General features: G+C 40.8%; 1 protein-coding gene across 3 annotated transcripts in view; it reads left to right on the forward strand.

Moving 5' to 3' along the window:
• Positions 1-24,190, forward strand: part of ift172 (intraflagellar transport 172) — a 209,920-nt gene that overhangs the window by 41,100 nt on the left and 144,630 nt on the right. For all 3 annotated transcript variants that reach the window (XM_072251419.1, XM_072251420.1, XM_072251421.1), the window contains exons 6-11: positions 3,752-3,831; positions 4,737-4,824; positions 14,787-15,001; positions 21,447-21,570; positions 21,869-21,964; positions 23,108-23,269. In XM_072251419.1, the coding sequence (XP_072107520.1) occupies positions 3,752-3,831; positions 4,737-4,824; positions 14,787-15,001; positions 21,447-21,570; positions 21,869-21,964; positions 23,108-23,269 (765 nt within the window). The remainder of the gene's footprint in view (positions 1-3,751; positions 3,832-4,736; positions 4,825-14,786; positions 15,002-21,446; positions 21,571-21,868; positions 21,965-23,107; positions 23,270-24,190) is intronic.

Consider the following 24,190-nt stretch of genomic DNA (forward strand, 5'->3'; position numbering starts at 1 on the left):
CCGGGATATTGAGCTGCAAGTCCTTCCCCTCCTTGCATTGAAATATTATTCTCACTATGCTCAGTGTTTTCATTCCTGACATTTCATGTAGGCTTAACAACATCTTTCTTCACAACCATTCCACTATATTTTCTGGCACGCTGGTTCCTATCGCCCTGCAACTCTAGATTAAACCCCCCAACCCGTCAACCTTCCCGCTACAAAGTTAATTCCCCTCCAGTTCAGATGCAAACTGAAACCTTCCACCTTCTCTGGAAGAAAGCCCAATGACCCTAAAATCTGAAGCCCTCTCTCTCAAACCATTTCCTTTGCCACATATTAAACCTTATGATCTTCCTAATACTGGCTCTGCTAGCAACATGGCATGAGTAGCAATCACATGATCAGAATCCTGGAGGTCCTTCCTTTAACTCAGGGGTCACCAACCCTTTTTGCACCGCAGACCGGTTTAATATTGACAATATTCTTGCGGACCGACTGACCGGGGGTGGGGGGAGTGGGTGTTCAAGTAGGGTTACCAACTTTCTCACTCCCAAATAAGGGACATTTGTGTTTACCCTGAGAAAGACTACCATGACCATAAAGCCTTGTGCGAGCACCTGTGTGCGCATATGTGACATGCGCATGCGTGTACGTGCTGGTTTTTTCTACAAATTGGTTTTGGCTTAATCTTCCCGATTCTGTTAAGTGAAACTACACTGTACATACATTATTTCTACTTTTTATAGGCTGTGTTTTTATATCATTCCTGCTTTTACTATATGTTACTGTTATTTGGTATGATTTGGTAGGTTATTTTGGGTCTGGGAACACTCAAAAATTTTTCCCATATAAATTAATGGTAATTGCTTCTTCGCTTTAGACCATTTCAGCTTACGAACGGTTTCATAGAAATGCTCTACCTCAGCAGGGGAAATACGGAACAAGGGCGGTCCTGTATGGGACAAACCAATTTAGCCCAATGTATGGGATATCCCGGCTAATACGGGACAGTTGGCAACCCTATGTTCAAGTTCAACAGTGTGTGACAGGGAATGAGAAAAGGTGCAGCTGACTCATATCGTTTCATATTGCCAAATCATATTTTTCCTCGCGGCCCGGTAGCAGTCCGCAGTCCAGTGGTTGGGGACCACTGTGTTTAACTCAGTATCTAACTTTCTGACCTCACTTGGCAGGACCTCATTACCCCTCCTACCCATGTCATTGGTACCGATGTGAACAATGACTTCCGGCTGCTCACCTTCCCACTTAAGAATGCTGTGGACTTGATCTGAGATGTCCCTGACCCTGACCCTGGCACTCAGGAGGTAATATAGCATCTAGGAATCTTGTTCTCATTTACAGAACCTCCTTCCTGTTCTCCTAACCAATGAATCCCCTATCACTACAGCTTGCCTCTTTTCCCCATCTGAGCCACAGAGCCAGTCTGAGTGCCAGAGACCTGACCACTGTGGCTTTCCTCTGCCAAGTCATCCCCCTCTAACAGTATCCAACCATATATCTGTTGTTGAAAGGAATGACCAGAGGGGTACTATGCACTGACTTGCTGTCCATTTTTGCCCCTTGTGACAGTGACTCAGTTACCCATGTCCTGTACATTGGGTGTAACCACCTCCCTGCATGTCCTGTCTATCAAGCCCTCAGCCTTCCAAGTGATTTGGAGTTCATCCAGTTCCAGTTTCAACTCCTTAACATAGTCTGTTGGAAGCTGCAGCTGGATGACTTCTTGCAGATGTCAGTCGGGGATACTGGAGGTCTCCCTACCTTTCCATATCGTAAAAAGAGGAGCATTCCACTATCCTATAAATGCTATAAATGTGCAATAAGAAAGAAAGAAAGAATAAACAACGAAAAAAAATCTTAACTATGGTCTACACCTCGCCTTGCTGAAGCTTTGATGAGCCAAAACTTCAACTTCCAACTCTAACACTGGCTGCTTCCACAATGGCTGCTCCGTTTAAATCTAACAACTTTTTAATGTATCTTGCCAAGTGCCAAATGATGCACAATCCAATGTCTCCTTGGGAACTGTGGTACGCAAAATGTGCTGACTGTCCCTGCTTCTTAAGGTGCAGCTGACTAATAAGAGGAATAGATAGAGTGGACAGCCAGCGCCTCTTCCCCAGGGCACCACTGCTCAATACAAGAGGACATGGCTTTAAGGTAAGGGGTGGGAAGTTCAAGGGGGATATTAGAGGAAGGTTTTTTACTCAGAGAGTGGTTGGTGCGTGGAATGCACTGCCTGAGTCAGTGGTGGAGGCAGATACACTCGTGAAGTTTAAGAGACTACTAGACAGGTATATGGAGGAATTTAAGGTGGGGGGTTATATGGGAGGCAGGGTTTGAGGGTCAGCACAACATTGTGGGCCGAAGGGCCTGTACTGTGCTGTATTATTCTATGTTCTATGTTCTTTTGAACTCACTCTCCCTCCACGTAATCCAGTGTCTCCTTGGGAACTGTGGCACACAAAATCTCAAAGCAGGGAATGCTAATATTTTTGTTGCAAGATGTTAATTTGCAATGTTGGTTGTTTAACATTATTTAAGCATCCCTTCCCTTACTGCTTGATTTCTTTTATTTTTGTTTATGTTTAAAAGCATCCATTTGGTCTAGACTCTTCCAGTAAATACGTTGAATTATATATGACACAATAAGTTTTAAACAGTGTAGAATTACATTCACTGAAATGCATCGGTTACTTTGGCGTTATGATTGTCTTCCTGGATTAGCAACTCCTAATGTCAAAATCCAATCAGTTTACTTCTATTGTGTTGAACATTTACACATTCTGGTAATTTTGGTGCAAATGATGAATACAAATCACTCACCTATACAAGTAATTGCTGTGAAGCATTTTGGGATTTGTATGATTGATTGATGTAATGTACTTGATTTTACTGCTGACCCTTCAAGGAAGACTGGTGTGTCGTGTGTTCTCCCGACTTCCCCCTCTAACTCCTGTGACCATCCTCACAGCCATCTGAAATTCTACCAACAACGGTGGTGTCATGGCAAATTTAGAGATGGCATTTGGGTTATGCTTAGACACACAGTCATGAGAGGAGAGCAGTGGGCTATCCATGCATCTTTGAGGTGCACCTGTGTTTATAGTAAGCAAGGAGGAGATGTTATTACTGATCTGCACTGACTGTGGTCTCCCAATAAAGAAATAGATCCTCTTGCAGACATTGTGGGTCAAAGGGCCTGTTCTAAAGATGTATTCTGCGATTATTCCAGTGATTTGTTTCCTTGATGCCTGTTGACCAGACTTACTGGAGATCTTTGATGGCATACTCAAATCAAATGCTGCCTTTAATTGAGCACAATCACTCTCTGAAATTCAGAGCTCTAAGATTCAGGTCATGACCAGGGCTCTGATGAGATCTTAAACTGAAGGATTCTCATTAAAACCAAATTAAGCAACAGTGACCAAGTATTTAGAAGGAAGGTTAGCTGTTTGACAGCATATTGTCAATACTGCATCGCTCTGCTGATGATTAACAGTAAGCTGACTAGGCAGTAATCAGATTGGAACTGTCCTGCTTTCTTTGGATGTGCATATACAGTATCTTAAAAAAAAGGCCATTGTTGTGAAATTATGCCACCAAGTGGTACTTTAATATAGGTATTTTTCTGATCCAGCTTCATATTAAACAATTTATAAGGACATCCCTATAATTATTCATGTTGTTAAAATTAATATTTTATGTTGATTTTGATGTTCTCTGATATTGTTTCTGTTCAATATAGGTTCGCTTAGCTAACACAAAAACAAACAAGTCATCAACCATTTATGGAACAGATTCTTATGTGGTTTCACTAACTTCAAAGTAAGTTTTTTGTAAATGGCTGTTATTCTCATTGTAGGGCAACTTCTTTATAAATGGGTTAACACACAAAAAACTGGAGGAAGTCAGCAGATCAAGCAGCATAAAAGAAGGGAAATGGACAGTTAATGTTTCTGGTCAAGACCCTTCATCTGGACTGATGGTGATAGCCAGTACAGAAAGAGGGCGATAGCCAGTATAATAACTTCAGGATATGGGTGGAGGAAGAGCAGGTGGGTGGTCGATAAATCCAACTGAGAGGGATGATAGGCAGCTAAAGGAGGTGGAGAATGGAAATGGTAGGTGGAAGTGACAAAGGGCTGAAGAAGAAGGAATTTGCTAAGAAAGGACAGTGGACCATGGAATACAGGGAAGGATATGAGGAAGGGAACCAGATGGAGGAATGTGTAGCTTATAGGAAGATTGGGAGGATGGGGGAGAGGAAAGCGAGGAGTTGATGGAGTCAGTGGGATAAAACAAAACAAATGGGGGGGGAACAGAGGGGAATGTTTACTAGAAGTTAGAGAAATAGAGAAGTTGGAGCACTCCTTTGAATACCAAGGTCCTTATTTCAACTTTGATGTACAGGGGTATGTTCATCTTTCGTAGCAGCATCAAATGAGAATCATGACTTGGCAAACATTTTTTACAAGCTATTTATCGTCTTTTTTCAGTATCTTTATTCAGAAGATTGGACAAAGTGCAAAATAGGCCACTGATTGTTACTGATTATCTATTGGCTCTTTTACATTCATGTCCAAAATGGGTTTTTACCTTTTGATTTCTTTTGGCTAACATGTACTTCTCAGATACAAGTTTTGTGTTTCACGAATTTCAGAATTTTAATTTTAATGTGTTGTTTTTGGAAGTCTTCAGCTTTTTGCCATTTTCATATCCTGTCTTCACAGCTCTTCTGGCAAAGGGATTCTGTCTGGCCACGCAGATGGCACTATTGTGCGTTACTATTTTGATGATGAAGGGTCAGGTGATTCACAGGTATGACAATAAATTAAACAACAAGTAGTAATTAAGAAAAATGATCAGCAAATGACCTATACCAGTCTCTTATAAAATTGTCCAGGGTATGGTTGTTTGTGTTAAAGTCCATTAAAACATTTGTGGATATTTGATACATTGTACGGTAAGGTATTGTGGAATAGAGATAATTCCCCAATATCATTTTTTTATCATTTGTATCATCTTTGTTGCTGATGACTTCAATCATGCGAGCTTAAAATGAGTCCTTTCAAAGTTCTTCCAGCCTGTCAGCTTCACAAACAGAGGATAGGATATACAGAGCTGATCTCTACCAATGCCTGTGCAGCCTACAAGGCTGCCTCCTGCCCCCACCTCAGATACTCAGACCATATATCCATTTTGCTAATTTCTGCATGCAGACCACTGGTTACACAGGTCAGATCGGTTTGCACGGAGATGAGGACCTAGCTGAAGTGTTGTGGTGGTGGGGGGGGTGGGTGTGGTGGTGGATGACCTAGCAGAGGAAAGCCACAGCAGTCAGGTCTCTGGCACTGAGTCTGGCTTTGTGACTCAGAAGGGAAAGGGGGAGAAGAGGTGAGCTGTAGTGATAGGGGATTCACTAGTTAGGGGAACAGAAAGGAGGTTCTGTGGAAGAGAACAAGATTCCTGGATGGTATGTTGCCTTCTGGGTGCCAAGGTCAGGGACATCTTGGATTGAGTTTACAGCATTCTTAAGTTGGAGGGTGAGTTGGTCATGGTCCACGTTGGTAACAATGGTTCAATTTAGAGAATGTATACAATCTGAAATCCTTACTCTTCGCAGACATCCAGAGGAGAAAAAAAAGAATGAATGACAGAAAAAAGTTAGAACTCCAAAGACCCCTTCCCATACACAAACAGTAGCAAAGCATCAATCCTCCCCCACCTCCCTTCCCCTCAATCCCGCAGAGACCATGATCTATCGTCCATGAAGGCCTATTGGAGAGCTTGTCTAGTGAGGCCTAATGAGAAGAACTGAGGAATAAGAATGGTATGACCATGTTAATGGGGTTATATAGATCATTCAACAGCCCACATGATTTAGAGGAGCAAATTTGTAGCGAGACTTCAGACTTGCAAGAAACATAAGGTTGTGATAGCAGGTGATTTTTAACTTTCCATATATTGACTGGGACTCCCATACTGTAAAAAGTCTGTTGTGAAAGAGATTGATAAATTTCTTCAGTAAAGTTTCCTTACTCAGAACATAGATGTTCCTTCTAAAGAGAGTGATACTAGATCTCCCATTAGGGAAGGAGACAGAGCAGGAGTTTCTACAGGGGAACATTTTGCATTTAGTGATCATAATGCTATTAGTTTCAAAGTACATATAGAAAAAGATAAGTCTGGTCTTTCGGTTGAGATTCTGAATTTGAAAAAGGCCAGTTTTGATGGCATCAGAAAGGATCTGGCAGATGTGGATTAGGACAAGCTGTTTCCTGACAATAGTGTACTGTATTTGGTAGGTGGGAGGCCTTCAAAAGTGAACCGTAGAGAGTACAGAGTTTGCATGCTCCTGTCAGAATAACAGATAAGGATAACAGATTTATAGAACCTTGCTTTTTGAGAGATATTGAGGCTCTGGTGAAGAAAAAGAATAAGGTGCATAGCAGGTATAGGCAGGTGGGAACGTGAGAGACTTGAGTATAAGAAATGCAAGAGAACATTAAGGAAATCAGGAGTGCTAAAAGAAGGCATGAGGTTGCTCTAGCAGACAAGATGAAGGAGAATCCTCAGGATTTCTACAGAAATATTAAGAGCAAAAGGATTGCAAGGGGCAAAATTGGTCCACTGGAAGATCAGAGTGGTAATCTATTCATAGAGCCAAGAGAGATGGGTGAGATCTTAAATGTATTTTTTGACATCAGTATTTACTGAGGAGACTGATGCTTCCATAGAATGGGGCAAAGCAGCGCAAGGTCATGGACACTATACAGATTACTGAGGAGGATGTGTTCACCGTCTTGAGGCAAATTAGGATGAACAAATCCCCAGGGCCTGGCAGTGTGTTCCCTTGGACTCTGTGGGATGCCAGTGCAGAAATTGCAGGGGCACTGGCAGAGGTATTTGAAACATCCTTAACCACAGGTGAGGTGCCAGAGAATTGGAGGATAGTTAATGTTGTCCTATTGCTTAAGAAAAAACCATCAAATTATAGGCTGGTGAGCCTGATGTCAGTAGTTGTAAAGTAATTGGAAGGTACTCTAAAGGACTGGATATATGAGTATTTGGATAGACAAGGACTGTTTAGGGATAGTCAACATGGCTGTGTGTGTGGTAGGTAATGTCTAACCAATTTTATAGAGTTTTTCAAGGAAGTTGCCAGGAAAATTGATGAAAGCAAGGCAGTGGATGTTGCCCACATGGACTTTATAAAGGCCTTTGACAAGGTCCCACATGGGAGGTTGGTCAAGAAGGTTCAGTCGCTTAACATTCAAGATGAGGTAGTAAATTGGATTAAGTATTGGCTTCATGGAAGGAGCCAGACTGGTTCACTTTCTGACTGGATGCCTGTGCCTAGTGGTGTGCAGCTGGAATCGGTCGGTGCTGGGTCCATTGTTATTTGTCATCTATATCAACAACCTGGATGATAATGTGGTTAACTGAATCGGCAGATTTACAGATGACACCAAGATTGGGGGTGTGGTGGACAGTGAGGAAGGATTTCATGGTTAGCAGCGGGATATGGATCAGCTGGAAAAATGGGCTGCAACCTGGCAGATACATTTAATGCAGAGAAGTGTGAAGTGTTGCACTTTGGGAGGACCAACCAGGGTAGGTCTTACATGGAGGGATTTCAGAATACAGATCCATAATTTCTTGAAAGTGGCGTCACAGGTAGATAGTGTCATGAAGAAAGCTTCTGGGACATTTGCCTTCATAAATTAATGTATTGTGTATAGGAGCTGGGGTGTTATGTTGAAATTGTATAAGTCATTGGTGAAGACTAATTTGGAGTATTGTATGCTGTTTTGATCACCTACCTACAGGAAGAATGTTCATAAGACTGAAAGGGAGCAGAGAAAATTTACAAGGCTGTTGTCAGGACCTGAGGACCTGAGTTACAGAGAAAGGTTGAATAGGTTAGAACTTTATTCCCTAGAATGTAGAAGACTGAGGGGAGATTTGATAGAGGTACAGTATACAAAATTATGAGGGGAGATTTGATGTACAATATACAAAATTATGAGGGGTATAGATAAGGTAAATGCAAGCAGGCTTTTCCCATGTGGTTGGGTGAGATTACAACCAGAGGTCACGGTATAAGGGCGAAAGGGAAAAGGTTTAAGAACTTGTTCACTCAGAGGGTGGGGAGAGTGTGGAACGAGCTGCCAGTGCAAGTCCTGAATGCGGGGTCAGTTTCAACATTTAAGAACATTTGGATAGGTACATGGATGCGAGAGGTGTGAAGGGTTATTCTGGGTGCGAGTGAAGGGAGATTAATGGTTTGGCACAGACTAGATAGGCTGAAGGGCCTATTTCTATGCTGTAGTGTTCTATGACTTTATGAAAACATATTGAGGACTTTACCCTTATTAAACACTACATTGCCAGGGCAAATTAGAAATCATGACTGACTGCAGAGGTTCGTGGACTGCTTAGGAGTCAGGACGCTGCCTTCAGGTAAGGAGATAAGATGACTGTAAGGTCAGCAGGAACCACACTCCCCCATGCCATCAGGATGGTAAAGTGAGAGTACTCACAGAAAATTCACAGCCATTTCAGTGACACCAGGGATGTGCGGCACATATGGCAAGGTATACAAATCCTAACTGATTACACGTCCAGCCGCATGTCAACGACAGTGACACCTCCCTGAGTGCCTCCTATGCACAATTTGACACCACGAATCTAACAACTTTCTACAAGAGTGTCTTGTCTGGCTGCATCATTGATGCAGTGTGGAAACTGCAAGGCATCGGACCACAAGACATCACCGAAGATTATAAAACCACCAAGAGGATCACTGGGGTCTCCGTATGCCTATTTGTGACACTTACCAGGAGTGTTGTATATGAAAGGTCCAAAGCATTGTTGAAGATTCCTGCCAACCATTTCATAATCTCTTTGATTTACTACCGTCGGGAAGGACATGCAGGAACACCAGGACTAGCGCTGCTAGACTGAGTAACAGCTTCTTCCCGCAAGCTGTGAAACTAATGAATACTTTGCCACCACCGAGGGCTTGTCATTAAGACAGCTGGTGTTTATGTTTACTGTGCTGTTTACTGTTTACCTATGTTGTGCACTACATATGCATTTTGGATTATGTTTTATTAATTTGTGGTAATATTTTGTTCTATGTGCTGTGAGTTATATATGTGTATTGTGGGTGCACCATGGTCTGAATTAACATTATTTTGAGTGGTTGTATCTGTACAGTCAAATGATAATGAACTTGTACGATACCTTGTCACTTCTCTTCATCTGCTTCCCACACCTTAAAAGCTCTATAATTCTCCATTACTGCTCCTTTCTGTATGTCACTGAAATAGCCTGGTGCTCATGTGATGTTAAAGACTTGATGTAAATAAAGATCAAGCAGCATGTACAGATCGAGTAAAAAGCTGCCCTTTTGACTTGGGAAATAGAAAGATCTGTTAAATTGTGGAGACTGAGTGAAGGGTTTCAGAAAATGTTTTTAAACAGATATGAGGGAAGAAAGCAAGAGCAATAGTCTTATTTGTGTTCAGATGAGTGGAGACAATGAGGTAAAGCTTGTTGCATACGGAATAGTTGGGTTAAAAGGGACAATTGTCAGGATTACAAGTATGTATTACCATAGAACCATAGAAACTACAGCACAGAAACAGGCCCTTTGGCCCTTCTTGGCTGTGCCGAACCATTTTCTGCCTAGTCCCACTGACCTGCACACGGACCATATCCCTCCATACACCTCCCATCCATGTATCTGTCCAATTTATTCTTAAATGTTAAAAAAGAACCCGCATTTACCACCTCGTCTGGCAGCTCATTCCATACTCCCACCACTCTGTGTGAAGAAGCCCCCCCTAATGTTCCCTTTAAACTTTTCCCCCCTCACCCTTAACCCATGTCCTCTGGTTTTTTTCTCCCCTTGCCTCAGTGGAAAAAGCCTGCTTGCATTCACTCTATCTATACCCATCATAATTTTATATACCTCTATCAAATCTCCCCTCATTCTTCTATGCTCCAGGGAATAAAGTCCTAACCTATTCAACCTTTCTCTGTAACTGAGTTTCTCAAGTCCTGGCAACATCCTTGTAAACCTTCTCTGCACTCTTTCAACCTTATTTATATCCTTCCTGTAATTTGGTGACCAAAACTGAACACAATACTCCAGATTTGGCCTCACCAATCCCTTATACAACCTCATCATAACATTCCAGCTCTTATACTCAATAGTTCGATTAATAAAGGCCAATGTACCAAAAGCTCTCTTTACGACCCTATCTACCTGTGACGACACTTTTAGAGAATTTTGTATCTGTATTCCCAGATCCTTCTGTTCCACTGCACTCCTCAGTGCCTTACCATTAACCCTGTATGTTCTACGTTGGTTTGTCCTTCCAACGTGCAATACCTCACACTTGTCAGTATTAAACTCCATCTGCCATTTTTCAGCCCATTTTTCCAGCTGGTCCAAGTCCCTCTGCAGGCTCTGAAAACCTTCCTCACTGTCTACTACAATCTTTGTATCATCAGCAAACTAGCTGATCCAATTTATCACATTATCATCCTGAGCATTGATATAGATGACAAATAACAATGGACCCAGCACTGATCCCTGTGGCACACCACTAGTCACAGGCCTCCACTCAGAGAAGCAATTCTCTACCACCACTCTCTGGCTTCTTCCATCGAGCCAATGTCCAATCCAATTTACCACCTCTCCATGTATACCTAGCGACTGAATTTTCCTAACTAACCTCCCATGCGGGACCTTGTCAAAGGCCTTACTGAAGTCCATGTAGACAATATCCACTGCCTTCCCTTCATCCACTTTCCTGGTAACCTCCTCGAAAAACTCCAACAGATTGGTCAAACATGACCTACCACGCACAAAGCCATGTTGACTCTCCCTAATAAGTCCCTGTCTATCCAAATGCTTGTAGATTCTGTCTCTTAGTACTCCCTCCAATAACTTACCTACTACCGACGTTAAACTCACCGGCCTATAATTTCCCGGATTACTTTTCGATCCTTTTTTAAACAACGGAACAACATGAGCCACTCTCCAATCCTCCGGCACTTCACCCGTAGACAGCGACATTTTAAATATTTCTGCCAGGGCCCCTGCAATTTCGACATTAGTCTCCTTCAAAATATATTATAAATATATTTTTCATCTCAAGAAAAACATAGTTTTAAAATGTGTAAAATGGAATATAATGAACACACATTTTCATATGTAAATTTGAGACCATTTCAGAATGTGGTTTTAAATGGCTCATTTTATGCTTTCCTGGTTTATGAAACATCTTGAGATGTGAAGCCTTTCCTTGGCATGCAGTATTGTGAACTTAAAATGAATTGTTCATTTTATTGTGAAGTGACCAAATTTTTGTGTTCATTTATTTCTTTTAAGTGGGTTATTTTAATTTCTTTGATGTAATTAATGGATCCAGGTAAATAACAATATGTCTGAGCATTACGGGCTAATATTAGACCATGGTAACATATGAGGCTCAAATCTATATCCTTGTAATAAAAAAATCCAAGGATAAACTTTATTTGCCATATACATGTATTAGGGATTTGCTGTGGTGTGTTGGCATGACATGCAACAAAAACAATATTCAGCAATTATAAGCAATAAAAAATGACAAAGCAATTGACTTTAAAGTATGGATATGGATTAAAATGTGCATAAATATATAAGTACCAGCATGTATTTATAATGTAACCAGCATTATATTAAGTGATTTTGAAGTATTTACAGTGCAGTGTCTGACGTAATAAATAGAGTCGGGGGTGGGGGGAGGGGGGATTGCTAACTGGAATTAACTGATCACCTTAACTGCCTGGAGGAAGAAACTTTTAATTTTTTTTCGTTGTTTTAGTAGCTCTATAGTGTTTTCCAGAGGAAGCCTTTTTATTAATGAAAGAGATACGCTGGGCTGATGCCTCCGTCGATCAGAGTTGACTGTGGATATTGCACCCTAGTTGTCTAGATTACAAGCATGGGCAGTATGGTATGGAGAGCAAGCCTGTGTAGCAAACTCTTCCTCTCCGTGCATCTAATGAACCCAAAGGAATGGCAGAGACCGATACAGTTTGGTACCAGCAGTGTCACAGGAGTTGCTGGTCAGCGTTGACCTCAATGTAGGACTGTCTTTGGGACTCCAGCTCTGGATTTTTCCCTCAGCGTTTACTCCCGAAGCCTTCCCCATGAGTGGGTGTAGCTGGAAGGCAACAGTGGTTTGAGATCAGTTTTCCTTGTCCTAAATGAGCTGTCACCCACGGCTGATGAGCCCCATCTGCCCAAAGAAACTGGTTTCAAGGTACCAGTAACCCACTTTTGCCCTTTCTCCTGTCAGTAGAAAAGGTTCTGGCTGGCTTAGCTAAGCCACACGTGAGGGCCAGGAGCTGGACTTGGTTATCAGAGTCGATTTGAGGTGCACGCCATTGGGAGCATTTTATTGGGAGCTTGTCCCCATTTCTATCCCCACTATAAAAACCTTAAGGAACCAAAAGAGATATAAAGGAGATTTTAAAAAAAATACATCATGGCTTAAAGTGTACCCATTTGCCTTGAAAAATAATATTTAAAAAACTGCAGGTCGTAGAATCTGAAGTTAAAACATAAAATACTGTATTCACAGAGCAGATCAGTGAGCATCTGTGGAAAGAGAAGCAGAGTTAGTGTTTCAAGTTGAAAGCCCTTTATCAGGCCTTCCATTCTGGACACAGCGACACAGCTTGATGGGTTCACAATACACCACCGAGATAGGACTGCTGAGTCTTTCCAAGGCAGAGGAGGTGGAGTACGCTTCATGATCAACTCCTTGTGGTGTACAGACGCTGTGGTACTGTGTCAGTCCTGTTCACCCGACCTGGAACACCTCACGATCAAGTGTCATCCATTTTATCTGCTGGAGGAGATTTCAGTGATCTCCTGGCGTGCATCCCACAACAAGCTCTAAACAAACTGAGCGATATAATCAACAGGCATGAAACAGTGCATCCTGATCCCTTCTCCCTCATTTTGATTTTGACCAAGTCAGCTTGAAAAAGTCTCTAATTAATTATTACGAACAAATCACTCCTAGTACCAGAGGAGCCAACATACTGGACCATTGTTAGACCACCATCAAGAGTGCTTACTGTGCTATCCAATGCCCACACTTAGGAAAGTCTGATCACCTGGCTGTACTTCTACTCCCTGAGTATAGGCAGAGACTGAAGACTGCAGCTCCAGTAGTGAGGACCAAGAAGGTGTGGACGAGGGAGGCACAGGAGCACTTGCAGGATTGCTTTGAACCGGTAGGAGAATGTGTTCAGGGATTCATCTTTGAGTCTCAATGAGTATGCTACATTTGTCACTAACTTCATTAAAACTTGTGTGGATAAGTGTGTGCCTGCGGGAACTTACTGTGCACACCCAAATCAAAGGCCTTGGATAAACTAGGAGGTTTGTAGTCTGCTGAGGGCTAGATCTGTGGTGACCCAGGTCTGTACAAGAAAACCGGGTACGACTTGCAAAGGGCTATATGAAGAGCAAAGGAACAATTCCGAATGAGATTGGAGGTGGAATTGGATGCACGGCAGGGTTTGCAGGCCATTACTTCCTACAAAGCAAAACCTAATATCATTAATGGCAGTGATGCTTCACTTCCAGATGAGTTCAACACCCTTTATGCTTGCTTTGAAAGGGAGTATAAAACTACAGTTATAAGGATCCCTGCAGCACCCGGTGACCCTGTGATCTCGGTCTTGGAGGCCAACATCAGGCTGTCTTTCAAGAGGGTGTACCCTTGGAGGTGACAGGCCCTGATGGATTACCTGGTTGGGCTCTGAAAGCCTGTACCACTCTACTGGCAGGGGTGTTGAAGACACTTTTTAATCTCTCATTGCTATGGTCCGAAGTTCCCACCTGCTACAAAAGGGCAACAATTATGCCAGTGCCCAAGAAGAGCCTCAATGACTATCATTCAGTAGCACTCACATCTACGTCCAGTGGCACTAGCATCTGAAGTGCTTTGAGGTTGGCTATGGGTAGAATTAACTCCTGTCTCAGCAAGAACCTGGACCCACTGCAATTTGCCTATCAGCACAGTAGGCCTAGAGTAGACACAATCTCATTGGCTCTTCACATAGCCTTGAACCTAACATATTGATGCAGCTACAAAGAAGGCATGATAGCAGCTATATTTCATTAGGAGTTTAAGGAGATTGCTCTGTCACCAAAGATACCCTCAAATTTCTACAGATGTACAGTGGAGAGCATTCTAACTGCATTACTGTCTGGTATGAGGTGGGGGGGGGAAGCGGCTACAGCACAGGATTGAAATAAGCTGCATTGAGTTGTAAACTTAGTCAGCTCCATCATTTCATTTCATACACACATGCTTTTTTTTCCTATTACATTTGCCGGTGATATTAAACCTGATTCTGCATTGTTAGTACTCAACTGCCTTATTTCATGATCTACATTTTGTTATCTCTGAAACCATGTTCCTGCCCAGTGCATTTTATGTGATGTAAGTTATAGTATTACTCAAAAGCTTCACTTATTTGCAATTTACAATTTCAAAAATTGTAACGTAGAAAATTGATAGAGGGATGCTGTACATGTTCGGCACAGCATTGTGGGCAGAAGGGCCTGTATTGTGCTGTAGTTTTTCTGTGTTTCTATGATTTATAATTAATTTATTTTGTGATATCTGATTTTTGTACCACAATTGAATGCTTATGAAATATTCTAATTAAACTGTAAACTGGATTTTTTTTTGTTTCAGGGTAAACTAGCTATTCACAGTTGTCCACCTTATGCCTTAGCCTGGGCTTTAAACAGCATTGTAGCTGCTGGATGTGATAAGAAAATCATCGCCTATGGAAAGGAAGGCCACATTATCCAACAGTTTGATTATGGCCGAGATTCTACAGAGAAAGAGTTCACAGTAGCTGCCACCAGCCCCAGTGGACAGTCTGTTGTCATTGGAAGCTATGACAGGTAACATTGCGTTATTGAGTCTGAGAAAGGCACAACACAGAAGCAGGCTTTTTGGCCCATCCATTCATGCTGAAACACCTAATCTGCCTACTCCCTATCAACCTACACTGTGGCCATAGCCCTCCATATACTGTATACCTAACAAAACTTCTCTTAAATGTTGAAATTGACCCCACATCCAACACTTGCACTGGTAGCTTGTTCCATGTTCTCACCAGGAGTGAAGAAGCTCCTGTCTATTCCCCTTAAACATTTTACCTTTCACCCTTATACCACGGCCTCTAGTTGCAGTCCAATCCAACCTCAGAGGAAAAAGCCTACTTGCATTGCCCTAACTATATCCCTCATAATTTTGTATACTGTACCTCTACCAAATCTCCTCTTAATCTTCCACACACCTCACACTTGCCTGCATTAAATTCCATCTGCCAGTTTTTAGCCCATTCTTCCAACTGATCCAGATCGTGCTGCAAGCCACGATAGCCTTCCTTACTGTCCACTCCACCCACCAACACACAATCTTGATGTCATCAGCAAATTTGCTGATCCAGTTAACCACATTAACCTGCCTGTCCTGGCCGACCTATTGTCTCAGCTTGCTCCTGCCCCACCGAACTCATTTCTGCATACCTCGACACTGTTTTATCACCCCTTGTTCAATCCCTTCCGACCTATGTTCGTGACACTTCTCACGCTTCTTAAATTTTTCGATGATTTTAAGTTCCCTGGCCCTCACCGCTTTATTTTCACCATGGATGTCCAGTCCTTATATACTTCCATCCCCCATCAGGAAGGTCTCAAAGCTCTACGCTTCTTTTTGGATTTCAGACCTAATCAGTTCCCCCCTACCACCACTCTGCTCCGTCTAGCGGAATTAGTCCTTACTCTTAATAATTTCTCCTTTGGCTCCTCCCACTTCCTCCGAACTAAAGGTGTAGCTATGGGCACCCGTATGGGTCCTAGCTATGCCTGCCTTTTTGTTGGGTTTGTGGAACAATCTATGTTCCGTGCCTATTCTGATATCTGTCCCCCACTTTTCCTTCGCTACATCGACGACTGCATTGGTGCTGCTTCCTGCACGCATGCAGAACTCGTTGACTTTATTAACTTTGCCTCCAACTTTCACCCTGCCCTCAAGTTTACCTGGTCCATTTCCGACACCTCCCTCCCCTTTCTAGATCTTTCTGTCTCTGTCTCTGGAGACAGCTTATCCACTGATGTCTACTATAAGCCTACTGACTCTCACAGCTATCTGGACTATTCCTCTTCTCACCCTGTCTCTTGCAAAAACGCCATCCCCTTCTCACAATTCCTCCGTCTCCGCCGCATCTGCTCTCAGAATGAGGCTTTTCATTCTAGGACGAGGGAGATGTCTTCATTTTTTAAAGAAAGGGCTTCCCTTCCTCCACTATCAACTCTGCTCTTAAACGCATCTCCCCCATTTCACGTACATCTGCTCTCACTCCATCCTCCCGCCACCCCACTAGGAATAGGGTTCCCCTGGTCCTCACCTACCACCCCACCAGCCTCCGGGTCCAACATATTATTCTCTGTAACTTCCACCACCTCCAACGGGATCCCACCACTAAGCACATCTTTCCCTCCCCCCCTCTCTCTGCATTCCGCAGGGATCGCTCCCTACACAACTCCCTTGTCCATTCGTTCCCCCCATCCCTCCCCACTGATCTCCCTCCTGGCACTTATCCGTGTAAGCGGAACAAGTGCTACACATGTCCTTACACTTCCTCCCTTACCACCATTCAGGGCCCCAAACAGTCCTTCCAGGTGAGGCAACACTTCACCTGTGAGTCGACTGGGGTGATATACTGCGTCTGGTGCTCCCGATGTGGCCTTTTATATATTGGCGAGACCCGACGCAGACTGGGAGACCGCTTTGCTGAACATCTACGCTCTGTCCGCCAGAGAAAGCAGGATCTCCCAGTGGCCACACATTTTAATTCCACATCCTATTCCCATTCTGACATGTCTATCCACGGCCTCCTCTACTGTGAAGATGAAGCCACACTCAGGTTGGAGGAACAACACCTTATATTCCGTCTGGGTAGCCTCCAACCTGATGGCATGATCATCGACTTCTCTAACTTCCGCTAGGCCCCACCTCCCCCTCGTACCCCCATCTGTTACTTATTTTTATGCACACATTCTTTCTCTCACTCTCCTTTTTCTCCCTCTGTCCCTCTGAATATACCTCTTGCCCATCCTCTGGGTTCCCCCCCCACCTTGTCTTTCTTCCCGGACCTCCTGTCCCATGATCCTCTCGTATCCCCTTTTGCCAATCACCTGTCCAGCTCTTGGCTCCATCCCTCCCCCTCCTGTCTTCTCCTATCATTTTGGATCTCCCCCTCCCCCTCCAACTTTCAAATCCCTTACTCACTCTTCCTTCAGTTAGTCCTGACAAATGGTCTTGGCCTGAAACGTCGACTGCACCTCTTCCTAGAGATGCTGCCTGGCCTGCTGCGTTCACCAGCAACTTTGATGTGTGTTGCTTGAATTTCCAGCATCTGCAGAATTCCTGTTGTTTTTAACCACATTATCATCCAGATTGTTGATATAGATGACAAACAACGAAGGGCCCAGCAACGATTCCCACAGCACTCCACTAGTCACAGGCCTCCAGTTAAAAGGGGAACCATCTACTGCCACTGTCTGGCTTTTCCCACAAAGTCAATGTCTAATCCAGTTCACTACTTCATCTTGAATGCCAAACGACTAAACCGTCTTGACCAACCTGCCATGTGGGACCTTGCTAATGTCCATTTAGACAATGTCTACTGCCTTGCCTTCATTCACTTTCCTGGTTACTTCCTCAAAAAACTCTAAGGTTGTTTAGCCATGACCTACCATGCATGAAGCCATGTTGATTATCCTTTATCAGTCCATGTCTATCCAAATATTCATAATATTCAATACTCTGGAATACCTTCCAGTAAATTTCCCACTACTGATGTCAGGCTCACTGGCCTATAATTTCCTGGTTTCTATTTAGAGCCTTTCTTAATCAATGGAACAATATCGGCTGTCCTCCAATACTCTGGTGTATCATCTGTTGCTTAGGAGGATTTAAATATCTCTGTTTGCGCCCTGGCAGCTTCTGCACTTGCCTCCCACAAGGTGTGAGGGAACATCTTGTCAGGCCTTAGGGATTCATCCACCCTAATTTTGCCCAGAACGGCAAACTCCTGCTCCTCTGTAATCTGTATAGGGTCCAGCAAGTTGATGCTGCAACCCAAGGACCAGACCTATCTTTTTGCATATTTACTTTGAATCTAATGGCATTGTGGTCACTGGATGTAAAGTGTTCCCCTACACAAACTTCTGTCACCTGTCCTGTCTCATTCCATAATAGCAGATCCAGTATCGCATGCTCTCTCATTGGGACTTCTACGTACGGATGAAGAAATCTTTCTTGAACATCATAAACAAAGTACATTTACTGATGAAGTGCTTTGGCATTTTGTTGAGCAAGCCTACAGTGCCCTGAGAGAATTTAAATAAATTAAAACTCACTTCAGAAATTACAGAAAAACACTGAACGTGACCAAGAATTGATCCAAGTACTTTTCATTGGGCATTTTTCAAAAGTTTATTCTGGTGTGGCAATCAGTACTGTTGTCTGATGTCTCCAGAGACCTAGATTTGACTTTGACCTTGTTTGTGTGTAGTCTGCATGCTCTCCCTGGGCTCCTATGTGCTGTGGTTTCATCCCAATACCGTGCTGGCAGATCACTTGAATATTACTTGCAAGTGAGTTGGATGACAATGTAGTTGGATGAAAATTGGTGGATTCATAGAGACGTTTTCTAAGGATACAGCACAAATGGAAAGATAGTGAGAGTGGTGGTAGATGGAATTTAATCCAGGCAAGTGTGTGTTAATGACCTTTGGGAAGTCAAATTCAGGCAGGAGGTACAATGGTCCTTGCAATTTACTCTGTATTACTGACGTACAGAGAGAATCTGGGGTGAAAGTCTACAGCTCCTTGAAAATGGCAGCACTTGTGGACAAAGTAGTGGAAAGACTTTTTGTATGTCTGGCTTCATGAGGCAAAGTATTGAGTATAAGAGTTGGGATATAAAGTTACAGCTGTACAAAACATTGTTTAGACCTCACTTTGAGCATTCTGTATGATTTTGGTTGGGACACTACAGGAAGGTTGTGCTTGCATTAGACAGAGTGTGGAAATGATGCATCATGATGTTGTCTGGTACGGAGGGCTGTAGTTATAAGGAGGGGTTGGAGAAGCTGGGCTTATTCTTCTCAGAACCTTGGGGTCTGAGGTGTGACCTCATAGTTTATGAATTAATGAGGTGCATAAATAGAATCAATAGTTGCAGCCTTTTAATAAGGGGAGGGAATCAAACGGCACAGGTTTCAGAAGAGAGGGGAGAAACGGCGATCTGAAGGATAGGTTTTGCATACAGAAGGTGCTGGTTAATTGCTTTCTTTATTAATCTTTTTATTGATTTAAAAAGAACATAAATACAAACAAGAGGAGAATGATCTCAAATATATATATCAATAACAATACAAACCGAGATTAAGATAGACATGATCAAAATCATACATAGTATTAAACTAGTATATAAGAAAAAAAAGAAAACGGCTATTCTCCCCTTATCAGTTTATGAAGAGGAAAGAAAAAAATTTTGAATTTTAAATGAAGAATAAAAACTCCCACTACACTCTACAAAAAAAAGGACTGAGCAGTCCATTCTGAGGATACGACCAAAAAAAAAGACTTTCTGATCAAATCTAAAACTTCGGGAAAAAAAATTGGAAGAGTAATAAATCAAATTAAATGAAAATATTGAATAAAAGTTCGCCAGATTTGCTCAAATTTAAAGGATGTATCAAGTGTCCAACTTCTTATTTTCTCTAAACTTAAACAGGACATAATGGAGGAGAGCCAATAAAAGACAGTAGGTGGATTAGAATCCTTCCACTTCAATAAAATAGCTCTCCTAGCCAATAAAGTTGAAAAGGCTATCATACGTTGAGTGGAAACAGGAATGTTTCCTGCTTCCGATGGGATAATCCCAAAAATTGCCGTAAGCAAATTAGGTTGTAGATCCAGATCCAGACTTTTGATAGTGTTTTAAAAACATCTCTCCAAAAGTTATCTAGCTTTATACAAGACCAATACATATGAGTTAAAGTGGCCAGCTCAGTATTACATCTGTCACAAATAGGATTGATATTGGAAAAAATACGCTCTAATTTATCCTTTGACATATGGGCCAGATGCACGACCTTGAACTGTATCAAGGAATGACGGGCACAAATAGATGAGTTATTAACCAAATGAAAAATTTTACTCCATTGATTATCTAAAAATGACTCTGATATTCCGATTCCCAATCACGTTTAATTTTATCATTAGATATCATTCATGAGTTCAATAATCATTTGTAGATTATAGCTATCAACCCTTTTTGAAATGGTTTAAACTGAAAGAGAGCATCTGTCGTATTAGGTGGATAAGCAGAAGGGTAATTTGGCAACAAACCACGTAAAAAATTCCTAATTTGTAAACATCTAAAAAAGTGTACATTAGATTAATCGTATTTATCCACTAACTGAGAAAAAGACATTAAACAGTTCCCTAAAAACAAATCTGAAAAAGTTATTATTCCCTTGGTTTTCCAAATTAAAAAGGCCTTATCCAAAACTGATGGTTTAAAAAATAATTGAGATGGATATTATTAGAAAGAATAAAATTATTTTACTCAAAAAATCTACGAAACTGAAACCAAATTCTTAATATATGTTTAATAATGGAATTAAAATCTTGTCTACTAATCTTAGAAAACAAAAAGGGAAGAGGAGCTCTCAGTAAAGAGGCCAAAGAGAATCCTTTCACCGAGTTTTCCTCCAAATCCAACCATGAAGGACGTTCATGTATATCTGAATAGTGAATCCAAAAAGTAATATATCGAATATTAATTGCCCAATAGTATATTCTAAAATTTGGGAAAGCCATACCACCATCCTTTTTTAATTTCTGCAATAAGGGTTTACTCAATCTAGGATTTTTATTGTTCCAAATATAAGATAAGATTATAGAATCTATTCTGTCAAAGAACTTTTTAGGAACAAAGGAAGGAACTGCCTGAAATAGAAATAAGAATTTCGGTAAAACTATCATTTTAATGGCATTAATTCGACCTATTAATGATAATGTGGTGGTTAATTGCAATGAACTCTCAGAAGAGGTGGTGGATTGTGCCATTTTCTGTTTGTTTAATCTAATTGATTAAGTAGTTCCATATAACGAAATTGAATACACTGAACTTACTCTTCATTGGTTTGCTACTAATTTTATTTTGATTTTTAAAAAATATGATGAAGTTTACTTCCTATTTTGGATGTTACATGTGACCAGTTTGTTTCCAATGAATGGTTGAAATTAAATGTTTTCTTGCAGGCTCAGGGTTTTAAATTGGAGTCCTCGTAGAAGTGCTTGGGATGAGTCTCGACCAAAGGAGATCCCAAACCTTTACACTATTACTGCCTTAGCTTGGAAAAAGGATGGTTCTAGACTTTGTGCGGTTGGTACCCAAAGAATACATATTCTTTATCAAAAGTTATTTTTGTGCTTTGAAAGTAAATTTGTCATCATATCTGTTTTTACGTATGGAACAACTGCAATGACTTATTTCTGCCTTTAGGGTAGATTGAAAAAGTGTGTAATTTCTTCCCATATGCTACATTTAGAATGGGATACATAATAGTTTTGTTTACAGAAAATTTGAATGACAATAGTGTTTCCCATCTTATATTTAATTAAGTACTTTTGTTAAAATTATTGAGGAGGAGCATATTAGAAATCCACATCTTAATTTGCAGGGCACACTTTGTGGAGGAGTTGAACAGTTTGATTGCTGCCTACGTCGGTCTATTTATAAGAACAAATTTGAAATGACATATGTTGGCCTCAGTCAGGTTGGTAGAAAGACTTCTCTTTTTAATCAATTATGCTATAAAGAAGTCATGATAATTTTAGTTTGTATTTATTAGTGTATAGTCAAAAATAGCTGTTCATTACCAACACTATCAAGCCTGCCTCCTTACTTACAGCAACCCGTGACAAGGACAAGAATATGTTTTGTTGCTAAGGTTGATTGAGGAAATCTCAGTCACTCCCATACTTCACCAAGCCTACCTTCCACTATTATTCTCATATTGAACCCAAAACTTGAAATTGGTATATTAATGTATTTATTTTAGTCCTGAAGTTAGACATTTATAATAAAAGATAGAGTCAAATCTTCTGTATGCTTATTGTTACTTTAAAATGTATTTTTATGTTCAATCTATTGGCAATGGAAATATCCCATAATTAATTTTAATGCAATCTAAGCTGTTCTCTGCATAGGGTTAATCAATAGGTCCTGTAGATCATAACTTGGATGTTAAGTAATGTCCAAATAAGTGACAAAACACATACAGTTCATCATGTTACTATGTCCTGTGGCGGATCTTGGTTATTTTCCATCTTTGGCTTCTTTTAGGAGTTCAAGAACGAGTGAGAAACGTTGATTCTTCATGATCATTTATTTTAAAGTTTAAACAAAGGACAAATCCTAAGTAAACAAAAAAACAGTGATACAAAGCAGATGGAAGACGAGAAATTAAAGATATTCAATATGGCGCTTTTGAAAAATATATCACCTTTATATTCTAGATAACAGAACTTCCTTAGATAACATAATCCAATCAAAAGGCTAGATAATTATAACACATGTATAGTATGCTAATACTTAGCTAATTAAAGAATGAAAAGTTGTCAAACTATTAAGTAAGTGCTAGACTGCCTCCTACCAGTAAGTGCAGACGACCACCACATGCTATGAAAAATACATGGGTTTGTTAGAGATACAAATTGTTAAAAATACAAGTTAGCTCAGGAAGAAGGAAACTACAATTAAAACTATGATTTTAGTCTTGCATTAATTCAATATCTTTTAAGAAATATAAAAAAAACTGATTCCAAAACCTGTAAAGGTAGTTAATTATTTCAAGCATTCCTTTAGAGTAAACTGAATAAATTCAGAGCAGGTAATGCTGTCTTTCTTTTCTACTCAGGTTATAGTAAGGAATCTTTCCACTGGTACCAGGGTGGTGCTGAAATCCCATTATGGATATGAAATTGATGAAGTGAAGATCATGGGAAAAGACCGATTCTTGGTGGCTCATACTACGGACACATTACTTCTAGGCGATTTGGCCACCAATAAACTTAGTGAGGTGAGAATTCAAATATCTGTCTTTGCATGAGATTTGTCAATTACTTTGAAGTTTGGACGGGTATATTCCCTTTTTTTAATCTACATCTTGTTTATGTAATAATGCACATCAAGAAAAGATTGTTAAGTCCATTCATACCAAGGAGGTGAGCCATTTACTTGTTTCTGTTCTGTTGAATGTCCAATCAAGAAGTGAATATACACCAGTGATGCTCTAATATCCTGGAATGACCTTCCGACTTTCTGTGAGGCTCCTGAGATGGACTTTAATGTCTCCTAAGTTCTTTAATCGAAAGATATACTTCCACTTCTGCTGATTCTAGATTCAGTGATATAGATCCTTGGGGAGAAAATGTACTTCATTATCTAACTTATGTGAAGCAATATGATATTGCCAGGATATTTAAATGTATAACAACTGAGCACAATTCTGCTCCTCTTCGAAGAGAATGGGAAAAAACATCAAGAATGGACACCATCACCAAATAAAATCACCCTCTATATAACTGCATTTTTTTTTAGCAGTGTTAAGATTAGCTATTAGTATTTTAAGAACAAACTTTTTGTTTCTGATGAGATTATTATTTCAATAGAGCATGTTCACTGATATTATTGGATTTGTATCTGTTATTTCCATTGCTAGAAATATGATTTCAATTAAGGCATCAGTTTGATAGGAAGCCAACCTTATCATGGTGGTTATAATGAGAGTAACACCAGTTGTGAGCTGGACCAGGTAACTTATCTGCCGCCTAAGTCTTAGAATGATGTTGTAGGGAAGGAAGAGAAAAAATAAATTACATTATTTAACTACTTGGAATTCAAAATTATGCAATGCAATTTGTCATTAAAATGCTTATTTGGTTTGAAGTTCCTGTTCAATTTATCAAATATGTCATTAACATTTTTAATAAGCAACTGT

This window comes from Mobula birostris, chromosome 2 (assembly GCF_030028105.1).
Source record: "Mobula birostris isolate sMobBir1 chromosome 2, sMobBir1.hap1, whole genome shotgun sequence".
Classification (NCBI taxonomy): domain Eukaryota; kingdom Metazoa; phylum Chordata; class Chondrichthyes; order Myliobatiformes; family Myliobatidae; genus Mobula; species Mobula birostris.